Consider the following 13,983-nt stretch of genomic DNA (forward strand, 5'->3'; position numbering starts at 1 on the left):
TTATCAATAATGGGAGATGTGAAACTATGCTTTGAAAGTATCTAAACTTTGGATGGTATTTCCTCATGTGTGACAAATGCAAAATTACACATAAGGTTGAAAGGGTAATTAGTGAAAATATCCACTAGAGAAAACACTCCTGTGCCACTAAGGTTCCAGTGAATGTAAGCTAATTACCTCAAAAGGACGATTGACTTTTTAACTTTCATTTACCTCTAAGAGCTAAAAACAAAGTTTTCAAGTGTCTAAAGCTGCATTATGAAAATGCGAAGTCAATGACAACTTAATAGACCCTCCTGTGAACACATTGTCTCCCACCAGTTATCCTCAGTCTGATGTTAGTGACCTAACTCCTGGATAAAGTGGCACAATTTTAAAACAGAATGTCAATAAGTGTATGAGAGTGTGCAGTGGTAACAGGATCTGCTGTGGGTCAGTGTTAGTGAAAGAAAGAGAGGAAAAAAGGCAGAAACAGCTGTTAAATACAGGACAACTTACTCTTTGATGTCATGGTTGATCTGGAGGTTGATGTGTTGTATGGTACTCTTCAGCTGGAGAGACAAAACAGAGACAAAGAGCAGAGAGGGTTAACGATTTCACCTCCATCAGGCTGATGACTCAAGGTTCAGACATGAATCTTGAGTGACATGTATTATCACTAAAGTTTTGAAAGGAAATGTATTTGGACTAAACTGAATATTTCTTTCATGTGGTAAAATATCAGAAAGTAGAGAAACATTTTCATCACAAGTTTCTAAAGTTTTCATCTTCTAAGATAAACATATCCAATTTTGAGATTTGAGATTGGTTTAAACATTAGATTTAGATCCATAACTTATGCCGTCATAAATAACTTCACCTGATGCACAAAACATGCTCAAACTGTAATCAAACTAAAGTTTAAACCATTTTTTTTTTTCAAGCCACAGTTTTGACTGTACAATCGTTCACGGTAAATTCTCAGCCTACCTGACCAGAATCTGGGGTGAAAGGAAACTAATTTAAAATCAAAACATGGTTGACAACACAGAATTACATCCATCCATCCATGTTACATTCCCCAGCTGCTTATTTAGGTCAATGACCACAAGGAGCCAGGAACCGAAACTCATCGCAGGAGACTTGAACCTTAAAAGCTGTGACTAAATTAAGTTCTTGTAGTTGATGCTGTAGCAGCCATTCTTGCGGATTAAAAAAGATAGAGTATTTCAAATTGGGATTAATGGTTATTCTACCAAATGTCATTAAAGCATGTCGTGGAAAGGTCCAGGGTTGAGCTGTTTTATCCATACTTATTTTACAGCATCCCATGAGGGCATATTATTTTTAGCATCCCAGTGGGTCTTGGCTCAAACAGATTATAGTGAGCTGCATTGTACTGCTTTTGGGAGTCGGTTATAGCGCTGTGTATTGTTCTAGGGAAAGCGGTCTGCTGTGTAAAGGGAAGCTTGTGGGTCAGTGAGAAGCGTGTGAGCAATTCAATGACCTTGTCACGCCTGGGACAACATAATCACTTAAATGCTTTCTGTAAAGATTCCAGGAAATGGGGTTTTTTATTTCTTCGTCACCTGGAAACTGGTGAATCTTTAACGGTGGCCTCTTCCTGCACCAATAATTCATAGGGGCCCTGTTCTCACTTTACACCTGCACACTCAAGACTCATCTGCATTAGCATCTGTCCTATACACCCACACAAACGAATACAGTCACACATGGACAGAGCAGGGGGTGCAGTTAGTTTATGATGCACTTTGACAATAGACATGAAGGAGAGGCAGGGAGGGGAAAGTTTTTCTTCAGGAACTGAGAGTATGACACCAGATTACAGCCTAATAAATGTAGGTGGAAATCAGTCAAAGTGATTCATTATCATACTAGGAAGATGAAGGTAAGAAAAGGAGAAGAGCATATTTGAACACAAACCTACTACCTTGTTAATTACACAGCCTGTGTTAGTAAGAACTTGTAGAGTAACTTCTATGAGCCCGTTAATCCCAGTGATCAGCCCTCAGCAGAAGCCTTTTTGCCAATACCCACAGAACACCAGGGGACACCGCCGTTTCATCTCTGCTGTTTTCTTCATTCTGTCGGTTTTTTTTAACGCTCTCTCTAAGACACCCAAGCCGTCACTGACAGTTGTTCTTAATGGAGAGAAGACTTAGCGCCCTAATCTCCCAAGCACTGAGGGGTCCATTCCACACAGCCGTGCCTTGGCATCTGCGACTGGGCTTTCTTTCCCTGACCCTTGGAACAGAGCCTGGGTGGGAACGACAAGGCTACCGTCAGGAAAGAGATATGACTGGCAGCAGACAGCCAACTCCTTGTAAAGTGAGCACACTGCATTAGTGTGTTTACCTTGCATTCATCGTGCACTAATGTATCTAGGTGTCTCCAAGTCTGCTCTGCCTGCACACACTTTTTCACTGATGGGAAACAGCTTTGGCGTGGGAAATGTTTTGCCTATTAAATTACATTCAGAGTGCTACAAACGCTTAGATCTGGTATCTGTACTCTGATTTCTGAAAACTGTGTTTATTGTTTTGGGGGGAAAAGCCATTAGACCTCATTACTGTTCGTTACTGCTAAGAACAAGATCCCACTATCATATGAATGAATAGAAAATGTGTTTGTTTCCAAATTATTAATGGGCTCTGAAAATTTTGCATTCTGCTGCTTGTTTTTAAGGTCAAATACATGAAATTGCATCACAGACACAATAAAGGAACAATTTGATTCATATTATGCAGCATTGTGAGAGCTGTGACTTATATATGACTTATATAGTATGGGTTTAGATCTCCTGTGTGGGCCGTGAGGTAGGTGAAACGAGAGGTAGATCAACTCGTATCACTTACACAGTGAAAAAAGAAATCTGAATTTTGTCAGTGGATGGAGTCTTTGAATTCAACTTGTTCATCATCCATAATTCAAATAACACAGCACAGGAGACCACTGGCATTCTGACATTTTGTAATAACCTTTAATAACCTTGTATTTAATACATCTACTATTATTCTCTGGAGGAACAGTGAGGACACCTTTCAGTGCTCATCCCTCCACAATTCCAACTAGACCCCATTCAGTTTCAGTGCCATTTCAATGTTTCTGGCTATTGATTTTAGTAAAATTAGTCTAAACAGAAATGTAGAGAAACAGAATATATCACATTAGGTGAGACTTTTAGGTGGAACTGGTAACAGTGTCTGTGTGCTCAGTGAATCTTTGATGGCAACATGACATACGTTTAAAGTGAATGCAACACACAAGCTGTGAATGTTTTCATATCCCAGTTAAACCACTGTTCCATTATTCAGTGTCTCTGGGGCGGTTTCATTACCACTTGTTGAAGCCTAAATGTGGTCAGTTGATGTTGGAAAAGTTAGTCTAATTTAACATGTAAAATAGCAATAACAGTTACTGGCAATCATTAGCTAATGCTCACATGGACCTTAGGACAAACTGATATAATTCTGGTTGGATTTTTAATTTTTTTTTTTACCAAATATAGTTTGGGCCTTGTGAACGCAACATCTCCAGAACAGCAAGCAAACAACTAACAACCCTGCCATCCCAAGGATCATGCTAGCAGCATTGTTAAAAACTGTACCATACAAAAAGATTAAACTTGTCTAAATCTAAAATCTACTTTTCGAAATTGCATTAAGATGAAGTTACATATCAAATTTTTTCAACATCTAATCTTAATTGTGGAAACAAAAACACAAGCTTTATTATATCTTTGTAACTGATTTTCCTGTAGGACAGATCTGCTGTAAAATTAAATCTCTGACATCAAAAGAAGGCATAGATGTAACAACATTAAAGTCACAGGTGTTCAGATGGATGGAAGTACATTAAAGCAAGCTTCAGCGGACAGCATGCTACTTTGTTTGGCGGTTTCAGTGGATCGCTTGAAGGTTGCTGTGTGATGAATGACAGAATCACACAATTTTTAAAAATGGTTTTAAAATAGAAACTCTACGTGGTTAAACTCATGGCTGCTATCTCATCCATCACTGCTCTTGGAGGACTCATGGGGGGGGGGTCTGTCCATCATTACGCTCTTAATGTCCTGTCTTTGTGTCCTAACGGATCAGTACGATGGAGGGAACGGTGAGAACGTGACTTAAAAAGGGTTGAGGGTGAGAGAAATGAAGGTTACCTTTGATGTGAGTAATGGACTGTCACGCTCTAAATGAGGTCACTACCGTACAATGTTGTCCTGTTCATTATAATGAATACATGCATGATCCGTGTACAACTTCTGACTCAAACCCTGAGGCTGTGATGAATGAGTCCTTGGCTAACCCTGCTGTGTGTGTGTAGGGAATAGGCTCCTGTAGTCTAAATCACATGAGAGCCGCAGTTCAGATGCAGCCATCGGAAACCACGGAAAGGCACTGCTGCCAAGAGGGGGAATCCCCATTCATCACACAGTGGTTAATATCACGTCTCATCTGCTCAAGAGGAAGCAGTTCTCTGTGCTACACCTCCTTTCTCTGCTGTTCCAGGTCACCCGGCCCACTACCTTGACTTTTCCCCCTGAAGACAAATGGAGACAGATGCAGACTCATAGTTGCACACACCCTTGAGTCTCGCCACACTTCCACTGACCTTTCCAGACCTTCTTTCTCCCAAACTTTCTTTGTCTACCTCTTGGGGATGTCCTTGAAATTCAAACTGCATTCATTATTTCACCCCAAAATGCCACAGGATTCTGCAAGATCAACGAAACATCATGCTGCCCCTGGGAACGACTCGCTTCTTCTCCGAGGCAAAGGGAGGCATGGAGGACATCACGCCGACATTTAGAAACACGAACTTGTGCAGAATTGGAATTAAAAGCACACTCATTGTACAGGCTAATCGTAGCGGCCCTGTGACTTTATCCGAGTCTGCTGTAATCCTGCCTCTGTTCAAAGGAAAAGAAAGCCAGAAAGACAGGCCATGACATTGGCAAAGAAAGTCAGCAAGATGAGAATGGAAACGGAAATACAGATCTATAGAATTCTGACATGAGGTAGACTAACGGCCTTGGGGGGCACAGGTCTGGGGGTCCATGGTGTTAAAAGAATAGTTCACCCAAAATTCAAATTGCACTCATTATCTACTCACCCTCATGTCGACTAAGGGCTGGGAGAGGTTTCAGAGTTATCCGTGGCTTCTCTGAGTTACAGGTTAAATAAGTCTATATTTCAAGTTTGTTTGCAGCGGAAGCTCCTCTTCCTGGTCCGTCCAAATCTTTTTTCAGAACAATTTCGCATTTCGGGGCTTCAATACAAGACGGACATTACATACGAGCACTATGGAGGTATTTGGATGTTTATTGGTGTGTCTTTTTGTTACGAAGAAAAGTGGTATCCATTTGCAACCGTCATATGGACATGCAGTGCTGCATGGAGCCCCACTGTAACTCAGAGAAGGCACAGAGGACTCTGAAACTTCTCCCAGCCCTTAGTTGACATGAGGGGGAGTGATTTCAATTTTGAGTGAACTATCCCTTTAAGTGACCAGAAAATAACATCAAATAAACTACAAAGATAATGCTAAAGTATCACATAGGGATGTTAAAGAGACACACAATGACCACAGAAAAACACAAAGCTAATATTATGTGTTCAGTTTCATTCAGTCAGGATTGTTTTCCTGTTTGTGCCCAGGAGTCTGTTGTTTTATAACCCTTCAAAAAAAACTTTTATTTAGAAGGTATTAGCTCTTGGGGCTTGTAACACTGTAGCTTTAACTATTAATTAATGTTGACAGTGACCTATTTATGTATGCTGCTACAGGCTACAAACAATTACTGTATTTACCATTTTGTACTAATAAGAAATTATGCACAGTCCATTGATGTCCAGGGAAATTACCACCAAACCCCAACACAAACTGATTCTTTCCACATAGAGGACATTAGATCGCAATCTTTTGGTAACACTATAAACTCACAAATCCAGTCAAATCCAGCCAATCCAGCTGATGACTCCCTGGTGACACCACCCGCTGGGAGTGAGATCTCACTGTAACCTTGCCTGGCAGGGTTATGAATGAAAATTAACGAAGAATCAGAGCCAGAGTGACCTCTGATCCGATTAGTATCTCTAAATCCGGTTATGCATCCTCCCCTATGTTCATGCGCCATTCAGATACTTCATCCTATTCAAACTCTCTCACCTCCCATCAGCTGTGTAAAATACTATTTCACAGGCGGGCGTCACGTGTACTGATCCGTCTCTGCGCACTGAAAAGAACCAGAAAACAAAAGCCCAAAGATCCGCTCATGCGAAAACACCCCTGTCTGATTACGTGATGCTGCTGTAGCCACTTTCTCTCCCCTTCCTGGTTTTCAGTTTGTGCATCACACTTCATCTTCCCACTCTATCTAGAGTCTAATTACTAACGACCCTCACAAACACTGTGGCCTTGGATTTAAGAGGAAGAGAGGAGACTGGTAGATTGAATTTAATCCAGCAACGCAGGGAAAAGGTGACCTTTCCTGCAAGTTAGTTTCATTTTTGTTGGTTAGTGATGCAACTGGATTAGAGAATTATCACAGGGGATGAATAAAGTTATCTATGAAATGTTAAAGCTAAAACCTTGTACGCCCATGAAGTCATCTCATCATTCATGAATTCATTTATTCAACGTTGGACCTTAAAAATCACACAAGCTAATCATCTACCTTGTCCCTGCAGGACGTTTAAAGAAGCAGATCAAATCAAGGGAACTGTGCACCCACAGGGACCCGCCATCTGTCACCCTCGCTCTCTTGCACCTGCTTAGGAGGTGTCACACCCCCTCTAAGCTAACCTTCTGCTTGATGTCATACTAAAAGAGCAGGCGGCGTGCTGGGCCAACCTATGCGCTAGCTGTCTGCCTGTACTTGGCATATGCTATATGTCTGTCTCCTCCTTTAACTTAGTCAATGAGCTTAAGGACACTGGAGTCCAGAATGTGGTTTATACAATAACACACAACCATACACACACATACGCAGGCGTTTTCTTTCCATCTACAAACACGCACAAGGGCATGTTATCGTCAGACGTGTGGCACACAGACATGTTATCTCTAAGACGTGCTACTGTCAGGATCTCCATAGTGACGAGTAACTCTACTGATGTTGTTTAGCTCCATTTAAGTCGGGCCACTCACAGCAATCACAGCTGCACTCCTACATCAAACCTATCGAGACTTGGAAAGACCCGCTGGGACATTCTACTCACAAAGCATCCAGTACTCAAGGCTTCGTGATAATTTGGCTGTCCTGTGTGAGAGAGGACTGACACCATAATTATTTTAAGGGGGCTGTGCTTTCTGTGCAGCAGCAGAAAAATAACTAACAAGAGAAAGAGACAAAATAAGAAGTAAATAATTTGAGTAAAACTATTTTGTGGCTAAAACAAGGGGGCTTGTGGACACTCTAAATGCAAAGTCTGACTACATTACTGTCCATCTCACATGCTCACTTTTTACTTTTAGATATTAGTCTGGAAAAAAAAGGCCAGTAAGCCTTGACAGCCTGCCAGTCTCTCACAATGCTGAAACTTTAAGTCATAATTTTTCCCAGGTAGAGATCCTGAACTGTTTTTAAAGACCTGGTCGGCCAGCCATGTTCATCAGCTCGATAAAAATCTGGTGCAAAGTAATTTCGCCTAAGCACATTGGCACCCCTTATAATGGTTTTGTGAGGTCAACAGCTTGTCCTCACTTAGTTAAAACACTGAAATTACTGAAATTTAACTAGATTTATAGCTGGCTGCTATTAGGAAAGCAGCTGCCTCTAGTACTCCCGCAATTATGCGTAAATACCCATTGGGCTCATGCACTATGTGTGCAAAGGCTTACTGTATGCCCACAGCTAACTAGCCAACCTGATTTATTATCAGCTTAATCAGAAATTCCATCAGAGCCCGATGAAACATAATGAGTGGAAATTGCACTGTGAAATGATGATTACAGTGAAAGTGTAATCACCGCTGTACCTCATGGAAATGATGGATCAAATCTAACACACTTTATGCTTCAGCACTAGGCTGATACACAACAGGGTTTCTATTACTGGTATGTGTCATCATGAGAGAGATTCATGAGTTTCTATTGTATTTGTGTGAGTCAAGAAGTTGGAAATAGTATGAAAAGGTCAGTTGTGAGAGTTTGTACGTTGTGAAAGCTGAGACAAAGAGAAGAATACAGAAGTAAACAGGTGAAGATATAAGAGGACACAGAAAGGTCAGTTAGATCATTTCTGAAGGCACAAAAAAATGCAGACAGGTCTGTATTTGGCTATAGTGTCCAGGGTGGAAAACTATGCTGCAGGTAGGTTCTTCTGCTACTACTGATATTAAGCCCTTTTCCACAGCGTGGCACTGGCTCAACTAGGCTGTAGTCACCTTTCCTTGGTTTCCCCTTGTGCAAAAGTTGTAGGTACCTGGTTCCTGGTAAATTTTTGAATTACCACAATGATTCCATGAGATGATGTGGAAAAAACAGCAGACAGCAGAAAATCATAACTTCTGTGTAAACAGAACAGACAATCTGAGCAAACCCACCATCACTGTCACCTGTACTTTTCATGGCAACATGCAAAGGCATGCCATGGTCAGTTGAGGAGGAGTAGAGGAGTTTCTCTGATTGGGATTCTCTCTGTATCCTCCACTGTTATGTAGTGTGTTGCTATAGTAATGACAATGTTTCAGGGGGTACTATGTACAGGGGAAAAATAAGCACAAAAACCCAATAAAATGGAGTTGAGTTGGTGGAAAACTGAAAATTTAAAACTTCAGCTGTGCCAGTTAAAATTCATAATAGCACCAATACTTCTGCATCATGACAAGACCGTTGTTTCATTGTGTATGAAAGCACCTGACTCATCCTACACATACTATGTGTGCAACGTATTTATTAAAACTTTGCTTCACTAGAGAGAAGGAAGGAACCCCACACAGGTGTTTGGATCAAACTTACCACTTGGTGACGCGTGCGATGGTAGGGCTGAATGATAGGTAAGCCCAGGGGTGTCACCCACTCCACAGTGTGGCCAGACTTGGAGATGAGCCTGGCACTCTCTGTCAGCCAATCCTGCAACAGATGGACGTCAGCAGAGGTAAAGTAAGGGCACGCACTGGATCAGGAAGCAAACTGAGAAAATATCCAAAGCACTTCACCACTAAGGAGTGTGAATACCTAATTGTTGTGTTTCTAAGAGTGTGTTTATGTGGACATCAGTGCAATCAACTTTCACTCAGTGAGTTCAAATCACACATTTGGCTGATGGGAGTCTTCTCCTTCCACTGGCTCAAGGCTGTAATAAATCAGGGTTATTTGAAAGAACCACCTTGTCCTCTACAGCATCAAGTGATGATAGACATGTCATGCTCATCGTCAAGGCTACAATTGCTACAAAGTTACTGAGAAACAAATGACAAGTTGTTGCTTATTCGTAAAGCAACAGTGCTGTTGGAACAAGTGTTTGGCACAGTTTCTCTCCAAGAATGGAAGCAGTATCAAAGTCCTACAAGTGCCTCCTCACAAAACACACACACACACACACACACACACACACACACTGAGCTAGAGCAGAGATGAATACATCCTAGCAACTCGTGGTAGCAGTCTGGCCCAAAGCTGCTCCATTCATCATCACCTGCGTCTATATATCCTGGGCACGGTAGAAAAGACAGTATGAACGCAAAGAAACTGGAGTGAGAGATTACCAAGAGAGATCGCTATAGGAGGATTGATCAATCGATAGACTGAGGTGAGGCAGACAGAGAGGGAGAGTTAAGTGTGGACAGAGACTGGTTTGAGGGAAGTGAATAGCAGTGTTGACAGATTAGATGGGAAATGCGCAGGGACTGGAGGAGAGGAGGTCAGGAATGATCAGCTACCTTTCTCTAAATCCTACTTCAACTCACTCCTGTGAAATGCAAGAGGATGTGACCTATTTAAAAGACACAGGTACACACACATAAACACACACTTGCACAGGAACATTAGGTCGGCAGTGAGGCATGATGGGAGAGGGATTTTTCATCTCAGACTGGGTCGTTCCCACACAGTCCCTAAAGGACACACGCAATGTGTCTGTATTAGCTCGGCAGACGCCTCTCTGCCCGTGGAGGTAATGTAGGGACTCCGACCAGGTGCACGTTCTACATCTATAAATGGAGTCTATGTGATGAATGGGTGCTGATGCCAGGATAATAGTGAAGCAATGTAGTCATTAATAACAATAAAGTAGCATCCTATAAGCAGTAGTAGGTCAGTAGTAAGAAATGGGAGGAACACTATGGGGTCCGTAATTTCATAACAATATTTCCCAGTGGGTTTCCACAAATGACAAAAATGAAATGTGGTTTTAATTAAACTTATGTATGTGCAGTTCTGGCATTTAAGTAATTTTAGTAGGTTTGCAGTTAGTTGCTTTGAGTTTGATTTCAAGGCTAATTTCTTTGGATAATAGGATCAATGTAAACCCAAGTAAATACAAGATTATAATTGGACACATTGTTTCTGATCATGATATTGCCTAGAGTTTTTAATTAATTAAAATGTATTGATTTGCACTGCCCATTCTTCACATAGTTATAACTCGATTCTGTGAGAAACCTTGGTTATCAGTGAAACTGAAAAAAAAAAAAAAACCTGTGTAATTGTGCGTTGTCTTCACTGTAGACAATTGTGTGTTTGCTAAATACCCAAATTGAAATAGTGCGCAGCATATGCAAGAAAACAAAAAGCGTAATTTAACTATAACACACCACACTTACAGGATGTTACGCCTGCTATGCAATTAACAACACACAAGTGTGAGTGTATTTTCATGATAATGTGGTTATAAAATATAATTGCATGTGTGCATCTTATACAGTTGTCATCTCACCTGGATTTCTCTGGTCCCTGCAAACATTTCCTTTAAGCCACTGAACACCAGTCGAACCAGGTAATGGGATGCATCCCATACATGCTCCTGGAAAAAAAACACAGAATTATTCTGGTCTGTTTCCTCAAACACGCTTTTTTATTGCTCCACTGCATTTCTAAATGAACACAATTTAATGACATTTAGTATATATATATATATATATATATATATATATATATATATATATATATATATATATATATATATATATATATATATATATATATATATATATATATTTTTTTTTTACTTTCTTATCAAATGGACTGAATGTACTTCACTCTGGCCATCCATTCCTCTGTAATCAGTCACAATTACACTTTTCCCCAATTCCCTGTTTAAACAATTAGGGACATTATGCAGATGTAATTTAGCACAATGATCTGCCTGTGAGATGTTAGATACACTGGCACCAGGATCATGCTGATTTCCATCTATACAGACAATGAGATTATCGTCAGGAACTATATAGCTATTTGACAGACAATGAGCACTACAGTGAAGATTAAATGCCTCCATTTTCCTGCCATGGTGTCGTCTGACAGAATGGGTGTGCCCATCAACGGACCAATTATGTGCAATGCAGTGCAATGGTTTGAACTAAAAATAGCTCCAGAGTGGCTGTGCAGAGGATATCAAATATTATGCCTATTGTTGTATTACACTCATGGCCTCCCTGATTTAACAGTGCAATATTTTATTTCACTGCAACAAGATAATATGTAAATAAACCTGACTAAAATAAGTATTAAAAGCTTCTGCTCATGGTCCGTGCAGCAGGGACTCTTCACGTCAAGGTCAAACTCACTAGAATCCCTTTGAGTGCATCGTCCAAATGCCTTCATGCAGATGCAGAGGACAATTGAAAAGGAGGACAGATCCCACTAGAGAGGACCTTGTACTTCATTACAAGACCATTTGGGCTGGACGTGTGGGGGAGTATACAGTATGTATAGCTTGAGAGGAAGGCGTAACGAAAGCCCCATATAGAGGAGAGCCTGTGCTAAGAGGCCAGTCTGTCATGCCACACTGATACAATGCTAAAAATAAAATGGTACACTGTGTGAGGGAATCCCCTCAGCCACCACCCCCCACCACCACAGTACCTTGGGGAACTCATCAATCTCCTTCAGTCTCTTCTCTATCTGGAGGCGCCCTCCATAGCGAGTGACCCCGTACACCACGGTCATCACCGTCTGTTTGACCACCTTCCTGCTGATGAAGCCCTCCAGGACCTGTGCAATCTTCAGCCCAGTCGCCGCATCCCGTGCTCGAAACTCCTCCACCTGGAACAAACACGTGGATGTGTTGCAGGTGCACAGACACATTAAAAATCCACATTATAATAGACATGCAAATCAGGAGCAGATCAAAATGTGTTTTATTTTGGAGGGCTTCATCTCAGCAGAAGTATTTTCACTTGGGCTGAAACATATTTATTTTTATATTTATTTCCATTATTGATTAATCTGCACAATGTTTTCTTAATTAACCAATTAGTTGTTTGTCTGTAAGAATGCTGAATGTTAGTCAGGAAAATGCTTGTCGCAGTTTCTTACAAGCCAAATCGATACCAACGAGTTTTGTGTGAAATTAATTCAACATAGCAGCTGTTTGTTAGTTGTTGCCTTTCAGCTAATAGATTAATCAACTAATCATTAAGAGGTTTAGTCTTTACAGAATCTCTAATACAATCTCTACTACCCGTGTGTTTTTCATTGCTTATCATTGCAAGTAAACAAGATTTATTTTCCCCGGTATCCTGCCATGTGGTATTTCACAACCCACTACCCCAGGCTCCTGACAACTCCACACAATACAACCGCGCTCGGAAGATTTAAACTTTTTCCCTCTGCGCACTACCGATTTCTCTTGTACTAAAATGTCAGAACATCACAATTAACTTCAAATTATTTCCCCCTAAAGATACGCATGTTCCCATCTAGCTGGTCCCACTGATAGCACTGCATGCACATGTGCTCGTTGAGCCTTTGGACACTCACTGGACACTGCTGGATGCAAGACCTAAAGCGAGAAACTTAAAATATATTCTCAGTCTGTCACTCACTGTGGGATCTAGTGAGTCATCTCACTGTTAACAGCTGAGCAACTGCAATGTACCTTGCCACTGAGATCAACTGCGATTCAATTATCTTGTGCACCTTTCAAGTAAATGCATTTCAAAGAGGAGGAACAAAACCAAAAAACAGCCCACTGGTGCTGACCTGCTGTGCTACTCCGCTGTACACGTCCTGGGGCACATCACAAGGCATGAGGTTGACTGATGTGGCACCAATAACATCTCTGCCTAGAGCAGCATAGTGCTGGAGACCATTACAGGAGCCGTCCTGCAGGAGAGGTGGAGGGAAGATCAAAACAGTGATGTGGAGGAGGTGAAACAGAGACAGAGGAAGAATTACAGAGGGCAGTTAGGAGAAGGGTTAAAGGTGAACAAAACAAAGAATAGATATGAGAAGAAAAGAGTAGAAGTGAAAGAACAACAAAGAAAGAGAAGAAAGACAAAACAGTATTAAAGGAGAAGGGGTGAGATGAATCACATGGGCACTGGCTCAATAAATGAGAAGAAAAAAAAAACATTGAAAAGTTGAAGCTGTTAGTTGCAGTTCATATTTCATAACAACAACATATCACCATGTCACACAGCCCAAAGCAAAAGAGTGAATTTTGCACTTATTTCTGGACTAACACACCATCTGTGAGCATCATTTACTGTAATTCAATGTCTAGATTGGTTTCGGCACCAGACAAAGGAAAGATGCAATGGGTTTGTGCACAATTAGCTGAAAGATTGGTCCATTCATTCATTTATTCTATTTTGACTTATTTTCCTGTACTGTGAATATAATGCTTTGTGCTGCCGACCACATTGAGCAGGTTAAATGAGATAAGCTGCGCGATGTGGCCGTTATCCAAGTTCTGTAATTGCATTGAAAAGCCTGATAAAAACTGACCACTTTTGGCTATTTGGATTCTGTCCTTCTCCTTATCTGCTTATCAACCAGAGGCAGTGCACATTCATTCACATCAATTTGATGAAC

At 41.0% G+C, this 13,983-nt stretch overlaps 1 protein-coding gene across 1 annotated transcript in view; it reads right to left on the minus strand.

Moving 5' to 3' along the window:
* Nucleotides 1-13,983, minus strand: part of polrmt (polymerase (RNA) mitochondrial (DNA directed)) — a 44,868-nt gene that overhangs the window by 11,453 nt on the left and 19,432 nt on the right. Inside the window, exons 12-16 of the mRNA XM_083969923.1 lie at nt 13,150-13,272; nt 12,031-12,210; nt 10,883-10,969; nt 8,965-9,078; nt 499-551 (exon numbers count right to left, since the gene is read on the minus strand). Of these exons, the coding sequence (XP_083826049.1) occupies nt 499-551; nt 8,965-9,078; nt 10,883-10,969; nt 12,031-12,210; nt 13,150-13,272 (557 nt within the window). The remainder of the gene's footprint in view (nt 1-498; nt 552-8,964; nt 9,079-10,882; nt 10,970-12,030; nt 12,211-13,149; nt 13,273-13,983) is intronic.

The sequence above is a fragment of the Trachurus trachurus genome, assembly GCF_905171665.1.
Source record: "Trachurus trachurus genome assembly, chromosome: 4".
Lineage (NCBI taxonomy): Eukaryota > Metazoa > Chordata > Actinopteri > Carangiformes > Carangidae > Trachurus > Trachurus trachurus.